The sequence below is a fragment of the Hippocampus guttulatus genome, chromosome 14 (assembly GCF_054856545.1).
Source record: "Hippocampus guttulatus isolate MCC_2025c chromosome 14, RoL_Hgut_1.0, whole genome shotgun sequence".
Lineage (NCBI taxonomy): Eukaryota > Metazoa > Chordata > Actinopteri > Syngnathiformes > Syngnathidae > Hippocampus > Hippocampus guttulatus.
The window spans coordinates 9991629-10004614 of record NC_141274.1 but is presented as its reverse complement, the minus strand read 5'-3'; the positions used below and the strand labels follow the sequence as shown (position 1 = coordinate 10004614).

Sequence of the window (12986 nt, the reverse complement as noted above, 5' to 3'; positions counted from 1 at the left end):
TGTAAATGTAGAACACAACATGGACGGCCAGATGTGTAAATTGACTTTTATGAAATCCATCTGGCATTTTACGTTTCATTTCCATTCTCTGACTCATCCCCAGTGACAAACACGCGTGGTTACGCTTAATCGGTACACCGTCCCTGCTCGCGGCGCATTGTCACCATTGCGTTATAATTTGGTGAGGCGCAGAGTGTTGAGACGGACTGGAACGATGGTGGCTCCCCCCGCGTAGATAATTTCACGTAGAATCCCGCTCCAGCACTTCTCCGTCTCGTCATATCTGTGGGAAAGATTGGCCTTTTAAAAATGTCGCCACACACAGTGCAAGGATCATTCCTTTCATCGTAAAACGGAGCGAACGCAATAAATGAAAGACGGTAAGGTCACGCAGGGCAAATGGCAAAATGCATGATGGCGCGTTGAAATCGTAAAATACGTGAACAACTCCCAAGTAATTCGGTGGTCCTGTATCGTTTGTTTTAATTGTTGTCTGTGTGCGATTGCAAACCTGTTTCACTGATTGCAAGCTTTAGTTTGTTACACGCGTCACCTTTCATATCAAATGAAAAGAAATCATTCGTAGTCGTATTCCAAACACTCCTTTAACAATAACCGTGTTTGATTTGATTGGCTGGTGGAAGCTCAGAATGTCCAACATGATTTTGTATGAAGAATTTACGATCCACACAAGGGGGTCTTGTGTGTTGTCACACGTGTTTTTCATAGTTTTTGGAGCAAGCCTGCAGCAAAGGGGATAAAGTCGGGATGTTTTAATAACTCCTCTCCTCTGCTTTACTGATACTCTCCTGCTTTATTTTTCATATCTTTAATCAAATGATGATGACTAGTGAAGGGAGCGTGACCCTTGTGCGGTGAGGTCTTCCTACCTCCAGATGTCAGTCATTTCTGTTGGGACGGGCTCCTCGCTGGCTTCGTCGGCCATCATGGCAAAGCCCCCCACAGCGTACAGGGAGCCCCCCGCGGACATCAGACTGAGGGAGCTGCGCTCCTGAGGGAACTCGGGAAAGTCAGACCACCTATAGGCGACACACACGCAAAGAGAAGATGGTGCGCAATTCCATTTTATTGATGGTGGCGACAAATCGCAACAGACGTCTCGGGGCACTTTTCCACAAGTCATTAGACCACACATCTGACTTATTTTAAAAGATGACCTGAGCCCCAACTGAACTAAACCCCACCTTAAAGCACTTGCCGTGACACGCTCATGCAGTCATCTTCTCTTTTTTATGGGATGATCACTAGCTACTATTCCCGTTTCACGAGTCATTTCGTCCCATGCGGACAGATGCTTCGCCTCACGCTAAAAGCTGTCGTCCTTACTTGTTGCTGGCTATGTCATAGACTTCCACAGAGCTGGTGAGACCCGTTTCCGTAACTCCCGTCACAACAAAAATCTGATCCTTATGGACTTCAACACCGAACAGGGAGCGGGCTGTTTTTAGGGGGGCCAAGTCCTTCCACTCAAACTTGGTGGGGTTGTAGACACAGACTCTCCTCATGCACTTCCTGCAATCATGATGTGAAATGAAATGTTACAATTCCACATTACAGCTCCAGATTACGAGTGCCACTTACTTGCTTTCCGATTTCCCACCAATCACGTAGACCAGCCCTTCGTGTGATACCGTCCCATGGCCGTACACAGCATATGGAAGCGGGTCTGACTCCCCCCATTTGAATGATCTGGGGGGGAGGGGGGGGCAGTCAAAGCACTACTCTTTGAGGATCGACTTTAACAAAATTAAGAGTAGTAAACACGGTTGTTGATTCATTTTTGTAGGGACACACATTCCGGGGCAACATGCTTTTGATTAGGAAATGAGAAAAAAATGAAAAGATAGTGGTAGCCTTTCTTTGACCCTGCGCATTGAGGAACCTTTTTTTTTTTTAATGCCGGTGAGTGGATAGCAGTAACGGCATACAGGAAGAATAGGTTCAAGACTACGACTGTACGGTAAATATTACAAAACAAGGCCATTGACCCATTTATTTAAGATAGCGCTTATCCATGTTTGGGGTCACGGGTGAGCTGTAGCTTATCCTAGTCGACTGGGCGAAGGGCAGGGAATAGTTTGGACTTCTCGCCAACCGTTCTCGGGGCCAGAATAAATCCATAGGAGTCAAAAATAGTCACAATGAGCCGGCAGCTCAGCATGAATAAGTGAAATTAAAAAAAAAAAAAACAAAGCCCAGTTCCAAAAACCGACACGAGTTAAGATTTCTCACATCACTGCCTGTACTTACTGTCTGTCATAGATCATGACTGAGTCCAGAACATGCTCGCCTTCCTTCAGTTCCTTGCCTCCAACAACAAAGATGGAGTTCTCCACTTCTGCCATCCCAAACAAGCAGCGAGGGTTGGGCTGGGAGGGCATCCCTAACCACTCGGAACTTACGGGGTCAAACTGGGAATGACATTAACCGTGCCAAAGTAGGAAAAGGACATCGACTGGAAACGTGCGCACGTTGTTCAGATTTCAAACGGCCGAGAGGTCCCTCGGTTGAAACGTTACCTGTAAGAAGTAAGAGCTGAAGGGTTCATCTTGGTTCTCCTCATTGTAGAGAAGCCCGCCCACGACAAACACCTGGTTCTCCTTGGTCACCAGACTGCAGTGGTTCTTCGGAATCTCTCTCGAGTCCGACACCACAAAGCACTCATTTGCAACGGGTTCATAGGCCACGGTCCCCGTTTCGCTGATCATGAGCAGCAAGTCCATCTCAAACATTCCAAAACGGGGGTTGTTGTTGAGTATTCCTGGCAGATAGCCCTCTTCATCCTCCTCACTTCCTTCTCCCCCAGTCCTTTCCAACTTGGGTTTTGGCAGACGACCTCTGTGAGCGTCCTTAACCAGATCCAAGTCTTTCTTGATGCCCTGGTCGAACCGGATGTATTGATGGCGTTCCACTTTTTCTTTAAAATAGTCCAAGGGCATCAACCTGAAGCGAATGCAGTGCAACAATTTTGGCAGTTCCTCGACCCTTTTTCCCTTGTCGTGCGCGACCCAGTCCATCAATGATTCAAACACCAGTTCTTCCCGCTCCACGTTAAGCGCATCCGAGTTGATGATGAGCGCCAGCTCAGTCGCGGCGAGCTGCAGAAAATCCTGGTCCCTGATTACGACCTGATAGCGTTCACAGATGAACTCCTGAGCGGTCCAGGCGAGCCTGGGACAGTCCAGCAGCAGCCCCAACCTAAAGATAGCCAAGCAGTTGCCTAGCACCAGCTTTTCTTGAAGATAGGACACACAAACAGAGAAGATGGACGGGATCTGGTACATGTTAGCAGCTATGAAGATGTCCTGGACGTTCTGTTCTGTCAAATTAATGTCGGAGGTGTAGAGGTAGCGCAATATCTTCCCCATCGTGCCGGGCTCGACATCTTTGAGGATGATGTCACGCGTCTTGCTCTCCTCCAGGTCGGACAGGAACATAGCCTTGAAGAAGGGACTACTGGCTGCTAAAACCAAGCGGTGGCAGGGGAACTCCTTGTCCTTGACTTTGAGGACGCAGTCCACAAACTTGTCATTCTCCAAGAGGTCACACAGTCCGTCTTGAAGGAGGATTTGCTGGTACATCCGAGGCTGCTCTGTCGGGTCTACGGTCAGAGCGGCCATTTTGTTCTGCTACCTTATCCCGGTTTTGCAGTCAGGAGAAAAGAGCGTCTAATCATTGCCTACAACTGAACACGACTGTCAGCGCTCGCATCCCAGATCGTTCTGCTAAGCCTTCGCTGGTCGGCTGCAGCTGTCACTGGCTGTCACTCACCGTGGTTATTTATAGATGGGATACTCTCAAGGCTGAGGAATCCGTTTGGTGGATCGAAAGGGGGCGGGGAGGGGCAGGGCAGGGGCCCCACCCAACCTTTCACCACGTGAAGCCCACAAACAGCTGAATGCCGAACAGTGTGGACACCGTTTTATATACGGCACAATAGCTCATCAGGAAATTACTCTGTTCCGTCACAGGCCGTTTATTTCAATGCAATTCACACAGCTAACTCTGGCTCGAAAAGAGAAAAAAGAGTCATGATATCGGAAGAATCCTGTCAGACACTAAATCAGCTCCTGGAAGACCATCGTTCAGGGTTTCCCCTAGTGCATATATAAGCCACAGGTCCACCGGGGTTTTCTTGCCTCGCTGCCAAGTTATGCCAGCGCTCTATGGTGTTCCCAATTTGAGTGCGTAGGTGCCCAAATTTTACATTGTGGCAAGAGAAAAGAATTATAGGTTATGATGATGACCTACTGAAATCAGTCCGAAGATACCAGGCACCACAACACAAACGCAACAGGAAAAATTCATTTGTTCTTTCATCAGTTAAGTTAATCAAACATGAAAAAAAAAACAGTAGGAAGAGGCGTGCATGGATGGCTAAGACAGAGTGCTTTGCTCGGATGTAATGTGTGAGGGGTGCGATGTTGATGTATGATTGCATGTATGCCCCTTGCTCTATGACAAATTTCTCCTCAGGGAGGCCAATAAAGAGAAACCTGAGCTGCCCCATTACCCCGACGTGGCTCCCTTGCCTGCAAGTGTGTGAAATGATTGAAATGATAGTGTGATGCAAGCAACTTGAGCATTACACAGCAGAGTGTCAAATGAGTTTCCCTTCAGGGATCAACAAAGAACAATCATGGTGATTCTAAACGGCATTTTCTATTTGCAGCATTGGCATGGGTAACATATTAGGACAAGGTTTAATGTTTAAAAAAAAAAGAAATAATAATTAATATGAGATTGTTGTAGACCATCGCTTACTGTCAATAATTCCAATCTAAATTTGATGTTGAATAACTAAACGGGTGAAGGACAATTGTTGTTTTTAGAAATGCATTAAACAAAATACACTAAACACACATTCGTGGAAAATGTGTCATCTTTCACAGCGAACTGGAAAAGGAGGTTGTGGTTAATCGGGTTCGGAGTCACCAGAAGAGAAGGATAGATTCAATAAGCGGCGGATTTGTCTGGCCTTTAAAGGTTTCGTTTAATGTCATTGCGTGAGTGCAACGACGGTAATCAAATTTGCATAAACGAGGCCATCTTGTGGTCAGAGAGGGAAACGCCTGATTCTGTGACAACAACGTCACTCGATCGAAGTCGAAAACAATCGGAGAAGCTGTTGCTGTCCATCTGAACAACACGGGTAACTGCATCTCATTTGAACTCTTTGTGCTCCAAGAAACAGATGATTTCGAGATGGAACAAAACTTTATTTTTCCTTTGTTCTAAAGGCCAATCGAGAAAAGGCAATGTAAACGTGGTTGTAACACCCCGGGCCTTTGGGTACAAATCGGATAAGCTTATTGCTGCCCTTCATTGCTACGTGTGCAAAAAAGAGGTTTGAAGAAAAGTGACTCTTGCAATCAACTCCCATTGTCATACCTGTCAACTCATACGGTTTAGCCATAGTTCATACGGATTTTGTGGTGAATCTTACGTATATGGCCGTATCGCACAAATCATACGGATTCTGAAAATTTCCGGGTGAAAAAAGTAACGCAGGAATACAACTCTGAACACAGTAATGCCACTAAGTAGAATGATGATTAGAAATTAACCAGACATTGTATTATGGAGATCTACAATAAATATCATTGAAAATTTCGTGGTTTTATTCTGCCGTTATTTTGACATATAAAATGCTTTGGTATGTTATAAGGATTTTTTGCTCTTTATAAGGATTTTTTTTGGTAGTTTATACAGGTTGGCGCTCCGAAAAGTTGACAGGTATGCATTGTCAAGACAGTGGCTCTCATTTTCCAGTGGGGACAGTACATATTCAAAAAGATCCAACACATTCTTGGTCGACATAACTAAGCATGCTTTGAGTCTCTGGAACAGATGTGAATAAATACAATTAGCTACAATTAGCTGCATGCAACGTGGAGGACTCCACAGCACCTCTTGTGTTTATCTTGCTTCATTGCACTCTGTCAGTGGCAACTCGGTTTCATGTTTTAGCCCTTTAAAAACGTTGTGTGAATTACCGTGGAAGACATTCGCACTTGGAGTACAGTAAAATCAAAGGGTCTTTGTGGCAAACACTGTCATGATTATCACCAGAAAGTGCACTTACGGAAACGCCTGACTAACGATAGCAAAACACTACAGCCTGGCTCTTAAAGTCAGGTTGTGTTCTGAAGGCCGCAAGATGGAACAAACGTTGGGAGGCCTTGACTTTGGCATCTGATTATTCTGCCTTTTCTTTGCCGCCATCAAGTGGCTTGACGGGCTGCGCGTCTTCCAGCAGCGCTTGCCGTCTTTCGTGCTCTTTGACCAGCTGCACGCCACAGTAGGTCACCAAGAGCACAGAGATGGTAGACAGGGGGAAGCCTGAGTAGAAAAGAGGGGGGGGGGGGGGGCCGTACATTATCTTTTGGAGCAATGTGAACCAGGGAGCATTAACACAGATGGAAACAGATTCAGAGAAGCAAGATATTCCCTGTCCATATATTATACCTTCATATATTTGATGTTGTCAGCAAAAAGAATGAAAGTTACGCAACAATTAATTTACTTACTTTAGTTACTTTTGTGCGTTCATTTAGAATCAGTAAATCCACTTTTACCGGAGTCATCGTCTTCTTTTTTAAGTATCTTCTACTTGCGTACAGGGTGTAAGTACTTTCGCCACCTCTAAAAAATAAGGTAGGTTACTAAAGGGATTTCATTGGGATTTTTCCCCTACCTTTGAAAATCAGTCTTCTTCCAACCAACTTGGCAAATTCCAAACTGTTCAAGGAAAGAACATTGTAGAGGACAATGGCCCAGAAATTGGCAGCGTTGAACAGACCCCGGATCCTACGTGACATGGCTTCACCCATCAAGACCTACATGACGATAGGGATAAAATGCTTAGTCCACACAAACGTTGTGGCCAGTAAGGGGAAATTGATTGTGGTTGTGAAGAGTTTCTCGGTTTCTTTTTCTCACCTCTATGGTAGAAAATGGCGAAATAGAGAAAAACCTGGCCACCCAAAGCTCAAAGTTGAGGCCGAAGCAGTTGAAAAAGGACCAGATATAAACCAGTTCACACGGGCCGAGCCATAGCGCGGTGATTGCAAAGGTGCTCATGGTGGCCAGGAGCTCCTTGAGGATTTTATCGTGATCTCCGCCAATGTAGTCGTAAACATACCTGAGAAACATTCGATGATGGTAAGAAGTGATCTGTGTTAGGTCAAGAAATTCGTTCACAATACTCACTTGCAGAGCCAGTCGTTGATGCCTCTGTCAAAGTGCCTAAAAAAACAAATCCAAATCCAAATGGTGTTTGACAACGGTCCAGTCTCCAATATGAAACGCATAAGTGCGTTGATACTCACGTCTCGGCAAAGACGTATAGCATTGTGATGCATTTAGGAGGCCGAGGGGGGTCGAGGTGGTCCAGTCTTGCCACCGTGTTAATGACGCCAAACATCACGGCCGCTTTTAACCAGTCATACACCAGGTTGAAGTAAGCCAGCCCGGCTGCAAAGGTCAACGCAAGTGAATTCCCCACGAAAATCTGATTGCTCTTTCTTGTGAAATAAAGCAAAAATCAAAAGCAATCAACCGTCAATCAAAGTGACGGACCCCCAAGAGTTGAATAAATATCAACAGCAGAAGTAGGTCGTTTACATCTTGATCACAATGAGAGGCCAATGAAAACGCTAAAACCGAAGAACCTCTTTCAAAGAAGTCAGAGCATTCTGATCACCGGTATAGCTCAGGACACACGCAACCAATCATGAAGACAGTCACGGAATGGGAATTGATCCCCACGCTGGCCGCCTCATCCATTCATCCATTCATTTTTCCATACCACTTATCCCCGTGATGGACTTTGATGCGGCGTGATGGCTGAAACGTACCAACAAACAACATTCGAAAAGAAAAGCTCGTCTCCAACCCCGTAGACGGCACGCTCACCCAGACACCAGTCAGAAAGTCGGGAGACCAACTTCATGTCACCGGGGATTGTCAAAATGTAGAGATAGTGGAATGCAGCATCCACCGTCAGGATCACCGCCAGGTGCAACGCGGCCTTGGCGGTGATGTTCCACATCTCCCTCTCTTTGCGGGTCAGCTTGGTGTCGTTGGCCTGGAGAAGCAAACAAAATGTAACGTCAATGTTGTCTCTGACGATACTTGCTTGCAGTTGTCACAAAAGGCGCCATTCAAGATGGGATCAGCGGCACTACGCGAATCTTTGGAGCAGAGGAAGTGCTGTCTCGTCCGCAGGGTATTCATCGCCAGAAGGGTTCCCAGGTCGCGGACGGAGGACGGACCGGCGAAACGTGGTCAGGTGCCCGTCTCGGAGCGCTACTGCCCTTTTGTTAATGCATTACCTGTGCGTGATACTTGTCAAAGGTCATGACAGGCCCAAAGAAGAAGAAGGGGAGGTAGAAGTTGTATTTCAGCAGGTCACAGAACGTGTAGTTGCCCTCTTTCTTCTCACAGTTCTCCAAAGCAAAGCTCATACAACGCATGATGGTGAAGCCGCAGCCGCCGTAAAAGAGGACGTCTTGCAGGTGGAAAGAGCCCGTCACCAATGTTTCCTGCAGGTGTCATTTGAACGATTGATTTTGTACCTCAAAGGGTCATATCAAAACAGGTGGCAAATGAGAATACTGACCTGCCAAGAGTTGTAGGGCTCCAGCTTGATGGAGGTGAGTGTGGCCAGGCCTGCAGCCAAGCACATCCATTTGGTCTTGAACACAGCGACGCCGTACAGTACGGTGCAGTGAGACAGAACTAAAGCCGTGAAGGTCCAGCCCATCGTGACCAGGACCGCCGAAATACCGTACGCGCAGAAGACGAGCGATCTGTGCTGTGGGGAAAGACGAGCCACTATTACCTGGACGCTGTGACTTAAGATTTGTATTTTTATGACTTGCGTTGACAAGAAAAAGACTGTTAGTGCTATAAGAAAGGGTTATACACCACAACGGACAAGTGTTTGATCAATGAGACAAAAAAAAAAAAACTCGATCTACAATGAGTGAAATGAAACAACACAAGTGTTATGATGGCAAACACTCACAAGTATAGTAAGGTTACCTTACATCCATCCATACCAATCTTCATTGTCGGCATGAAACAAGACAGAAAATAGGTTTAAAACACATTGAAATGTTTTAAACATGACGGATTTCACAGAACATCTGAACTCCATCACGCTCAGCCCACGCGCATGCAAATCGAGGGCGGCTCCCGCTAAATTGAGGCCCGCCCTCTTGGGGTAAAACCAGAATCAATCAACTGCCCCAAAAGATGCTGGCCCACCCGGGCATCTGCCCCGCAGGTCACATGGCCAGTCCAGCCTACGGGAGCGATTTTTAAGTGTGATGAACAATAAACATGGGAAACGTCAAGTGTTTTGAATTGCAATGAATCCGTTTCAAAAACATTACAATACACCCGAGTGCACCATGCACAAATATTTCATACATGTGTAAATCGAGAGTTTACATAAAGAGCCAAATATACCTGCTTGCGCTGCTACGCCATGACAATCCTCATTGTCTCTTGCCGCGACACACACACACACAGAGTACACACATGCATGCACCTTTGGGGCCAGCAAGGTGAAGATTTTGGCAAAAATCACATGGCCGCTGAGAGCAAAAAGAATGTGATTGCGGAATGTCGAGAACCACATCACCCATTCAAAGTCGGCAACGTCCTGCGCGAAGGGAGAGAAACATTTGGTACGTACAAACAAGCAAAAACGATCAAGGTCGTGAATGATAAAAAAAAATAATAATAATAATAAACAATCGGTAAGTTACCATTTTCCTGCCAAAGTAATACCATCCTGGTTTTACACTTCCCTTGAATGCCTTTCTGCTCACATTTTCTGAATAAAGAGCGCAAATGTGCAGAATTAGTACAGGGACGCATGAGGTGGACATTGTCAACGATCGCCTTGAATAGTTTTGCCGATTAAGACTGTCAGACGATCACAAACCAAAGTGTGACGAACTTTTGCTTTGCTATCAAGCAGCCACTGTTTGCAGAGTTCAATGGCGACCGAGCAAGAGACTGAGATTTGAAAGATCGGCAAAGGAAAAGCACGACATATATTAGGAAATTGTTGCATAGAATTCGGAGTGTGAAAGCACTTGAGTCAAAGTGACAAAATAAGATGTTACGTAACGGGATCACCGTGATCTTCGGGGCTCTTAATGCAAATGTTACATGTTGTTGTAACCTTTGGTAAATACTGTGCAATTGTTAAAAACTGTACTGAGTTGAATCTCTGGACTGATTTTGATGTCGTTTATTAAATACAGAAGACAAAAGACAATTGGACGACCGTGCGGCAACAGCTTTGCTTGATTAGCCGAACGGCTATCAAAGAGGGAAAAGCCTCTTACTTGTGGGCATGCAGCCACATTTGTCACGCCAGGAGAAAGAGTGAGTGCGGCAGGATGCCCTCAGCTTTTTAACTCCTCTTGGAAGGAGCAGCCATATGAGCATTTCAAGATTCAAATAGGAAAGCGGACAGAATTGTAGCTTCTAAGTGCTGTGGAAAAGCTCGCCGCACTTTCTGTACCATTCCCCGCATTACACTTGGGCCATTCAAGTCTGTGTGATGAGTTTACCGTGTGCAAAAACACCCGGCATTGTTTCCGTCTTAACCCTGTGAAAATGGTCAGCCGAGTGGAACCGTGGATGTGAATCTGACAGAATTTCATCCAGAGAGTAATCGCTTTATCCTTTCATTCTCCTCATATTAATAGAAAAGTGTTGTGGAGCGGCGGTGCCTAAATCTCCCAAACGTTGGACGCAGTTGAACTGAACGCTGGTCAAAAATGGTGCAGTTTGCAATGATGCAGTTTGTTTTCAGCCACTCACCGCTTGAAGCCTCAACTATCCAACTGGCAGCCCATGCCAAAGCCCCGGCGAGTACGGCAATGTAGAGATACAGCTCATATCTGGGGAGGCCAGCCTTGATCCCCATGCTTGATCTTCACAGAAGAGGCCCCAGTCAGACAAACATCAACCGTACAAACGTTATGAGGGGGTGAATCACAAAAAGGAAAATACGCAGCTGGGGACATATAAGAGGGTGTTTTGGGATATTTATTGCATCACTGTGACCACTTCCAGATAACACCTCAAACTGAACAGGAGTGGGCGCATGCGTATGCTGCAAGTCAATAGTTTCCAGCAACATTTTATCAATACAACTTCGTATAACAACAAATAACATGTCAGGCTACAAACACATGACGGTGTTTAAAGGGTGCACTTGTTAAGGTCACATCCAGACATTTTACAAGTTGGCATTGCACTGTTAAGCCTTTAAGAGGGACAGGACAGTGACTTAAATAGGATTGCGGGGCTCCGGCTCCTTGGAATCAGCACGGTCAGCCGCGCAACCTTACCTCTCGCTCCTATTATAGCCCGAGCAGTTGGTGTGCAGCTGCAGTGCTATGTGATCTGAGCAGGGGCTTCTCTTCACTTCACTTGCTAATGACAGGAATGACCAAGAGCGGCGCATCCGTTTGCAGCATTGAGTTATGCATTATTTTTGATCTATTATTGTACTTTGTGCTTATGTTAAAGAGCGTTGGACAAAAAAAAAAAAAAAGTATCCTTCTTGCACAATGCCAAGTAACCATGGTAAAGCAGCAGGAGTGCCGCAAAGTCTCCTGCATACAAACTGTGAATAAGTGTTTTACTGCTGTATGCAGAACTGAGAGCACCCCGGCTTTGATTTCATCTTTACTGTACAAGATTTCACTAACCTTGTGTCCGCTTCACACAGCCAATAGTCTCCTTGAAATGGAGAAGAAATAAAAGTAAAGGGGGTGGAGGAAGGCGGCTAGATCATCCGTCTTGAGGGGGCTTGCTGCTTGCTGCCTGCATTTGTCAGCCTCGGCCAGTCAGGATGTTGCAGAACTCAACGAACGGAGGAGGTAGAGGAGGGAGGAGGGGGAGTCAGGGGAGGGGGGGTTATATTTATCCACCACTACTGCTCCACAGAGGGGTGGTCCACTGTTGGCTCACTCGAGAGCAACCAAACACTCAGGGACATTGACAGTGGTTAAAATGAGGGAGAGAGCAGGTGTATCGGTCAGTTGCATCGTTTCAAAGATGCATCACTTGTCTTTTTATCTTCAATTGCACAAATTTATAGTGGATATGCGGGTGGAAATACACATTGTGTATGACGTAAACGTAACACTTTCGTGCTATGTTAAACCAGCTATGAAGTATTTTTTTTTAAATCATTAAATAATCTGTGGGGCGACCCGGTAGTCCAGTGGTTAGCACGTCGACTTCACAGTGCAGAGGTACCGGGTTCGATTCCAGCTGCGGCCTCCCTGTGTGGCGTTTGCATGTTCTCCCCCGGGCCTGCGTGGGTTTTCTCCGGGTACTCCGGTTTCCTCCCACATTCCAAAAACATGCATGGCAGGCTGATTGAACGCTCTAAATTGTCCCTAGGTGTGAATGTGAGCGTGGATGGTTGTTCGTCTCTGTGTGCCCTGCGATTGGCTGGCAACCGATTCAGGGTGTCCCCCGCCTACTGCCCGGAGACAGCTGGGATAGGCTCCAGCACCCCCCGCGACCCTAGTGAGGATGAAGCGGTTCGGAAAATGGATGGATAAATAATCTGTATCTGATATGATTCTACATGGAAAAGACAATGCGGTGTTATATAAAATTAAAATGACATGTCCAATGCAGGGCGGCCCGGTAGACCAGTGGTTAGCATGTCGGCTTCACAGTGCAGAGGTACCGGGTTCGATTCCAGCTCCGGCCTCCCTTTGTGGAGTTTGCATGTTCTCCCCGGGCCTGGGTTTTCTCCGGGTGCTCCGGTTTCCTCCCACATTCCAAAAACATGCATGGCAGGCTGATTGGACGCTCTAAATTGTCCCTAGGTGTGAGTGTGGGCGTGGATGGTTGTTCGTCTCTGTGTGCCCTGCGATTGGCTGGCAACCGATTCAGGGTGTCCCCCGCCTACT

The 12986-nt window shown here is 46.3% G+C and overlaps 2 protein-coding genes across 3 annotated transcripts; both read right to left on the bottom strand.

Moving 5' to 3' along the window:
* Nucleotides 1-32: 32 nt before the first annotated feature.
* On the bottom strand, nt 33-3779 carry klhl40a (kelch-like family member 40a). The gene is made up of 6 exons (XM_086129106.1): nt 2541-3779; nt 2272-2432; nt 1603-1710; nt 1348-1533; nt 891-1040; nt 33-283 (listed from the first exon to the last, which is right to left on the bottom strand). Exons 1-6 carry the CDS (start codon nt 3639-3641, stop codon nt 172-174), a joined length of 1818 nt encoding a protein of 605 aa, XP_085985232.1. The 5' UTR covers nt 3642-3779; the 3' UTR covers nt 33-171.
* A 1440-nt stretch (nt 3780-5219) lies between these two features.
* Nucleotides 5220-11915, bottom strand: hhatla (hedgehog acyltransferase like, a). Of its 2 annotated transcripts, XM_086129982.1 has the most exons (13): nt 11766-11915; nt 10870-10982; nt 9801-9868; nt 9581-9694; nt 9070-9090; nt 8645-8839; nt 8358-8567; nt 7939-8110; nt 7353-7497; nt 7234-7269; nt 6964-7165; nt 6719-6860; nt 5220-6363 (listed from the first exon to the last, which is right to left on the bottom strand). In XM_086129982.1, the coding sequence occupies exons 2-13, from the start codon at nt 10973-10975 to the stop codon at nt 6221-6223; spliced, it is 1554 nt and encodes a 517-aa protein (XP_085986108.1). In that variant the 5' UTR covers nt 10976-10982; nt 11766-11915; the 3' UTR covers nt 5220-6220. The 2 variants fall into 2 exon arrangements, with proteins under 2 accessions (XP_085986108.1, XP_085986109.1); XM_086129983.1 differs by lacking the exons at nt 9801-9868; nt 10870-10982; nt 11766-11915 and having other exon boundaries at nt 9075-9090; nt 9581-9688.
* Nucleotides 11916-12986: the final 1071 nt, after the last annotated feature.

Excerpts from the sequence above, each read along its gene's own strand:
- klhl40a (XM_086129106.1), bottom strand. The coding sequence starts at position 3,641 with ATGGCCGCTCTGACCGTAGACCCGACAGAGCAGCCTCGGATGTACCAG. Across the intron at positions 1,711-2,271 it reads GTCATGATCTATGACAGACA|ATCATTCAAATGGGGGGAGT; the intron begins GTAAGTACAGGC and ends CCTCCCCCCCAG. Across the intron at positions 1,534-1,602 it reads GGTGGGAAATCGGAAAGCAA|GAAGTGCATGAGGAGAGTCT; the intron begins GTAAGTGGCACT and ends TCATGATTGCAG.
- hhatla (XM_086129982.1), bottom strand. The coding sequence starts at position 10,975 with ATGGGGATCAAGGCTGGCCTCCCCAGATATGAGCTGTATCTCTACATT. Across the intron at positions 9,091-9,580 it reads TCACCTTGCTGGCCCCAAAG|ATTGGTATGGATGGATGTAA; the intron begins GTGCATGCATGT and ends CCGACAATGAAG. Across the intron at positions 6,364-6,718 it reads AAGAAGACTGATTTTCAAAG|GCTTCCCCCTGTCTACCATC; the intron begins GTAGGGGAAAAA and ends TTTTCTACTCAG.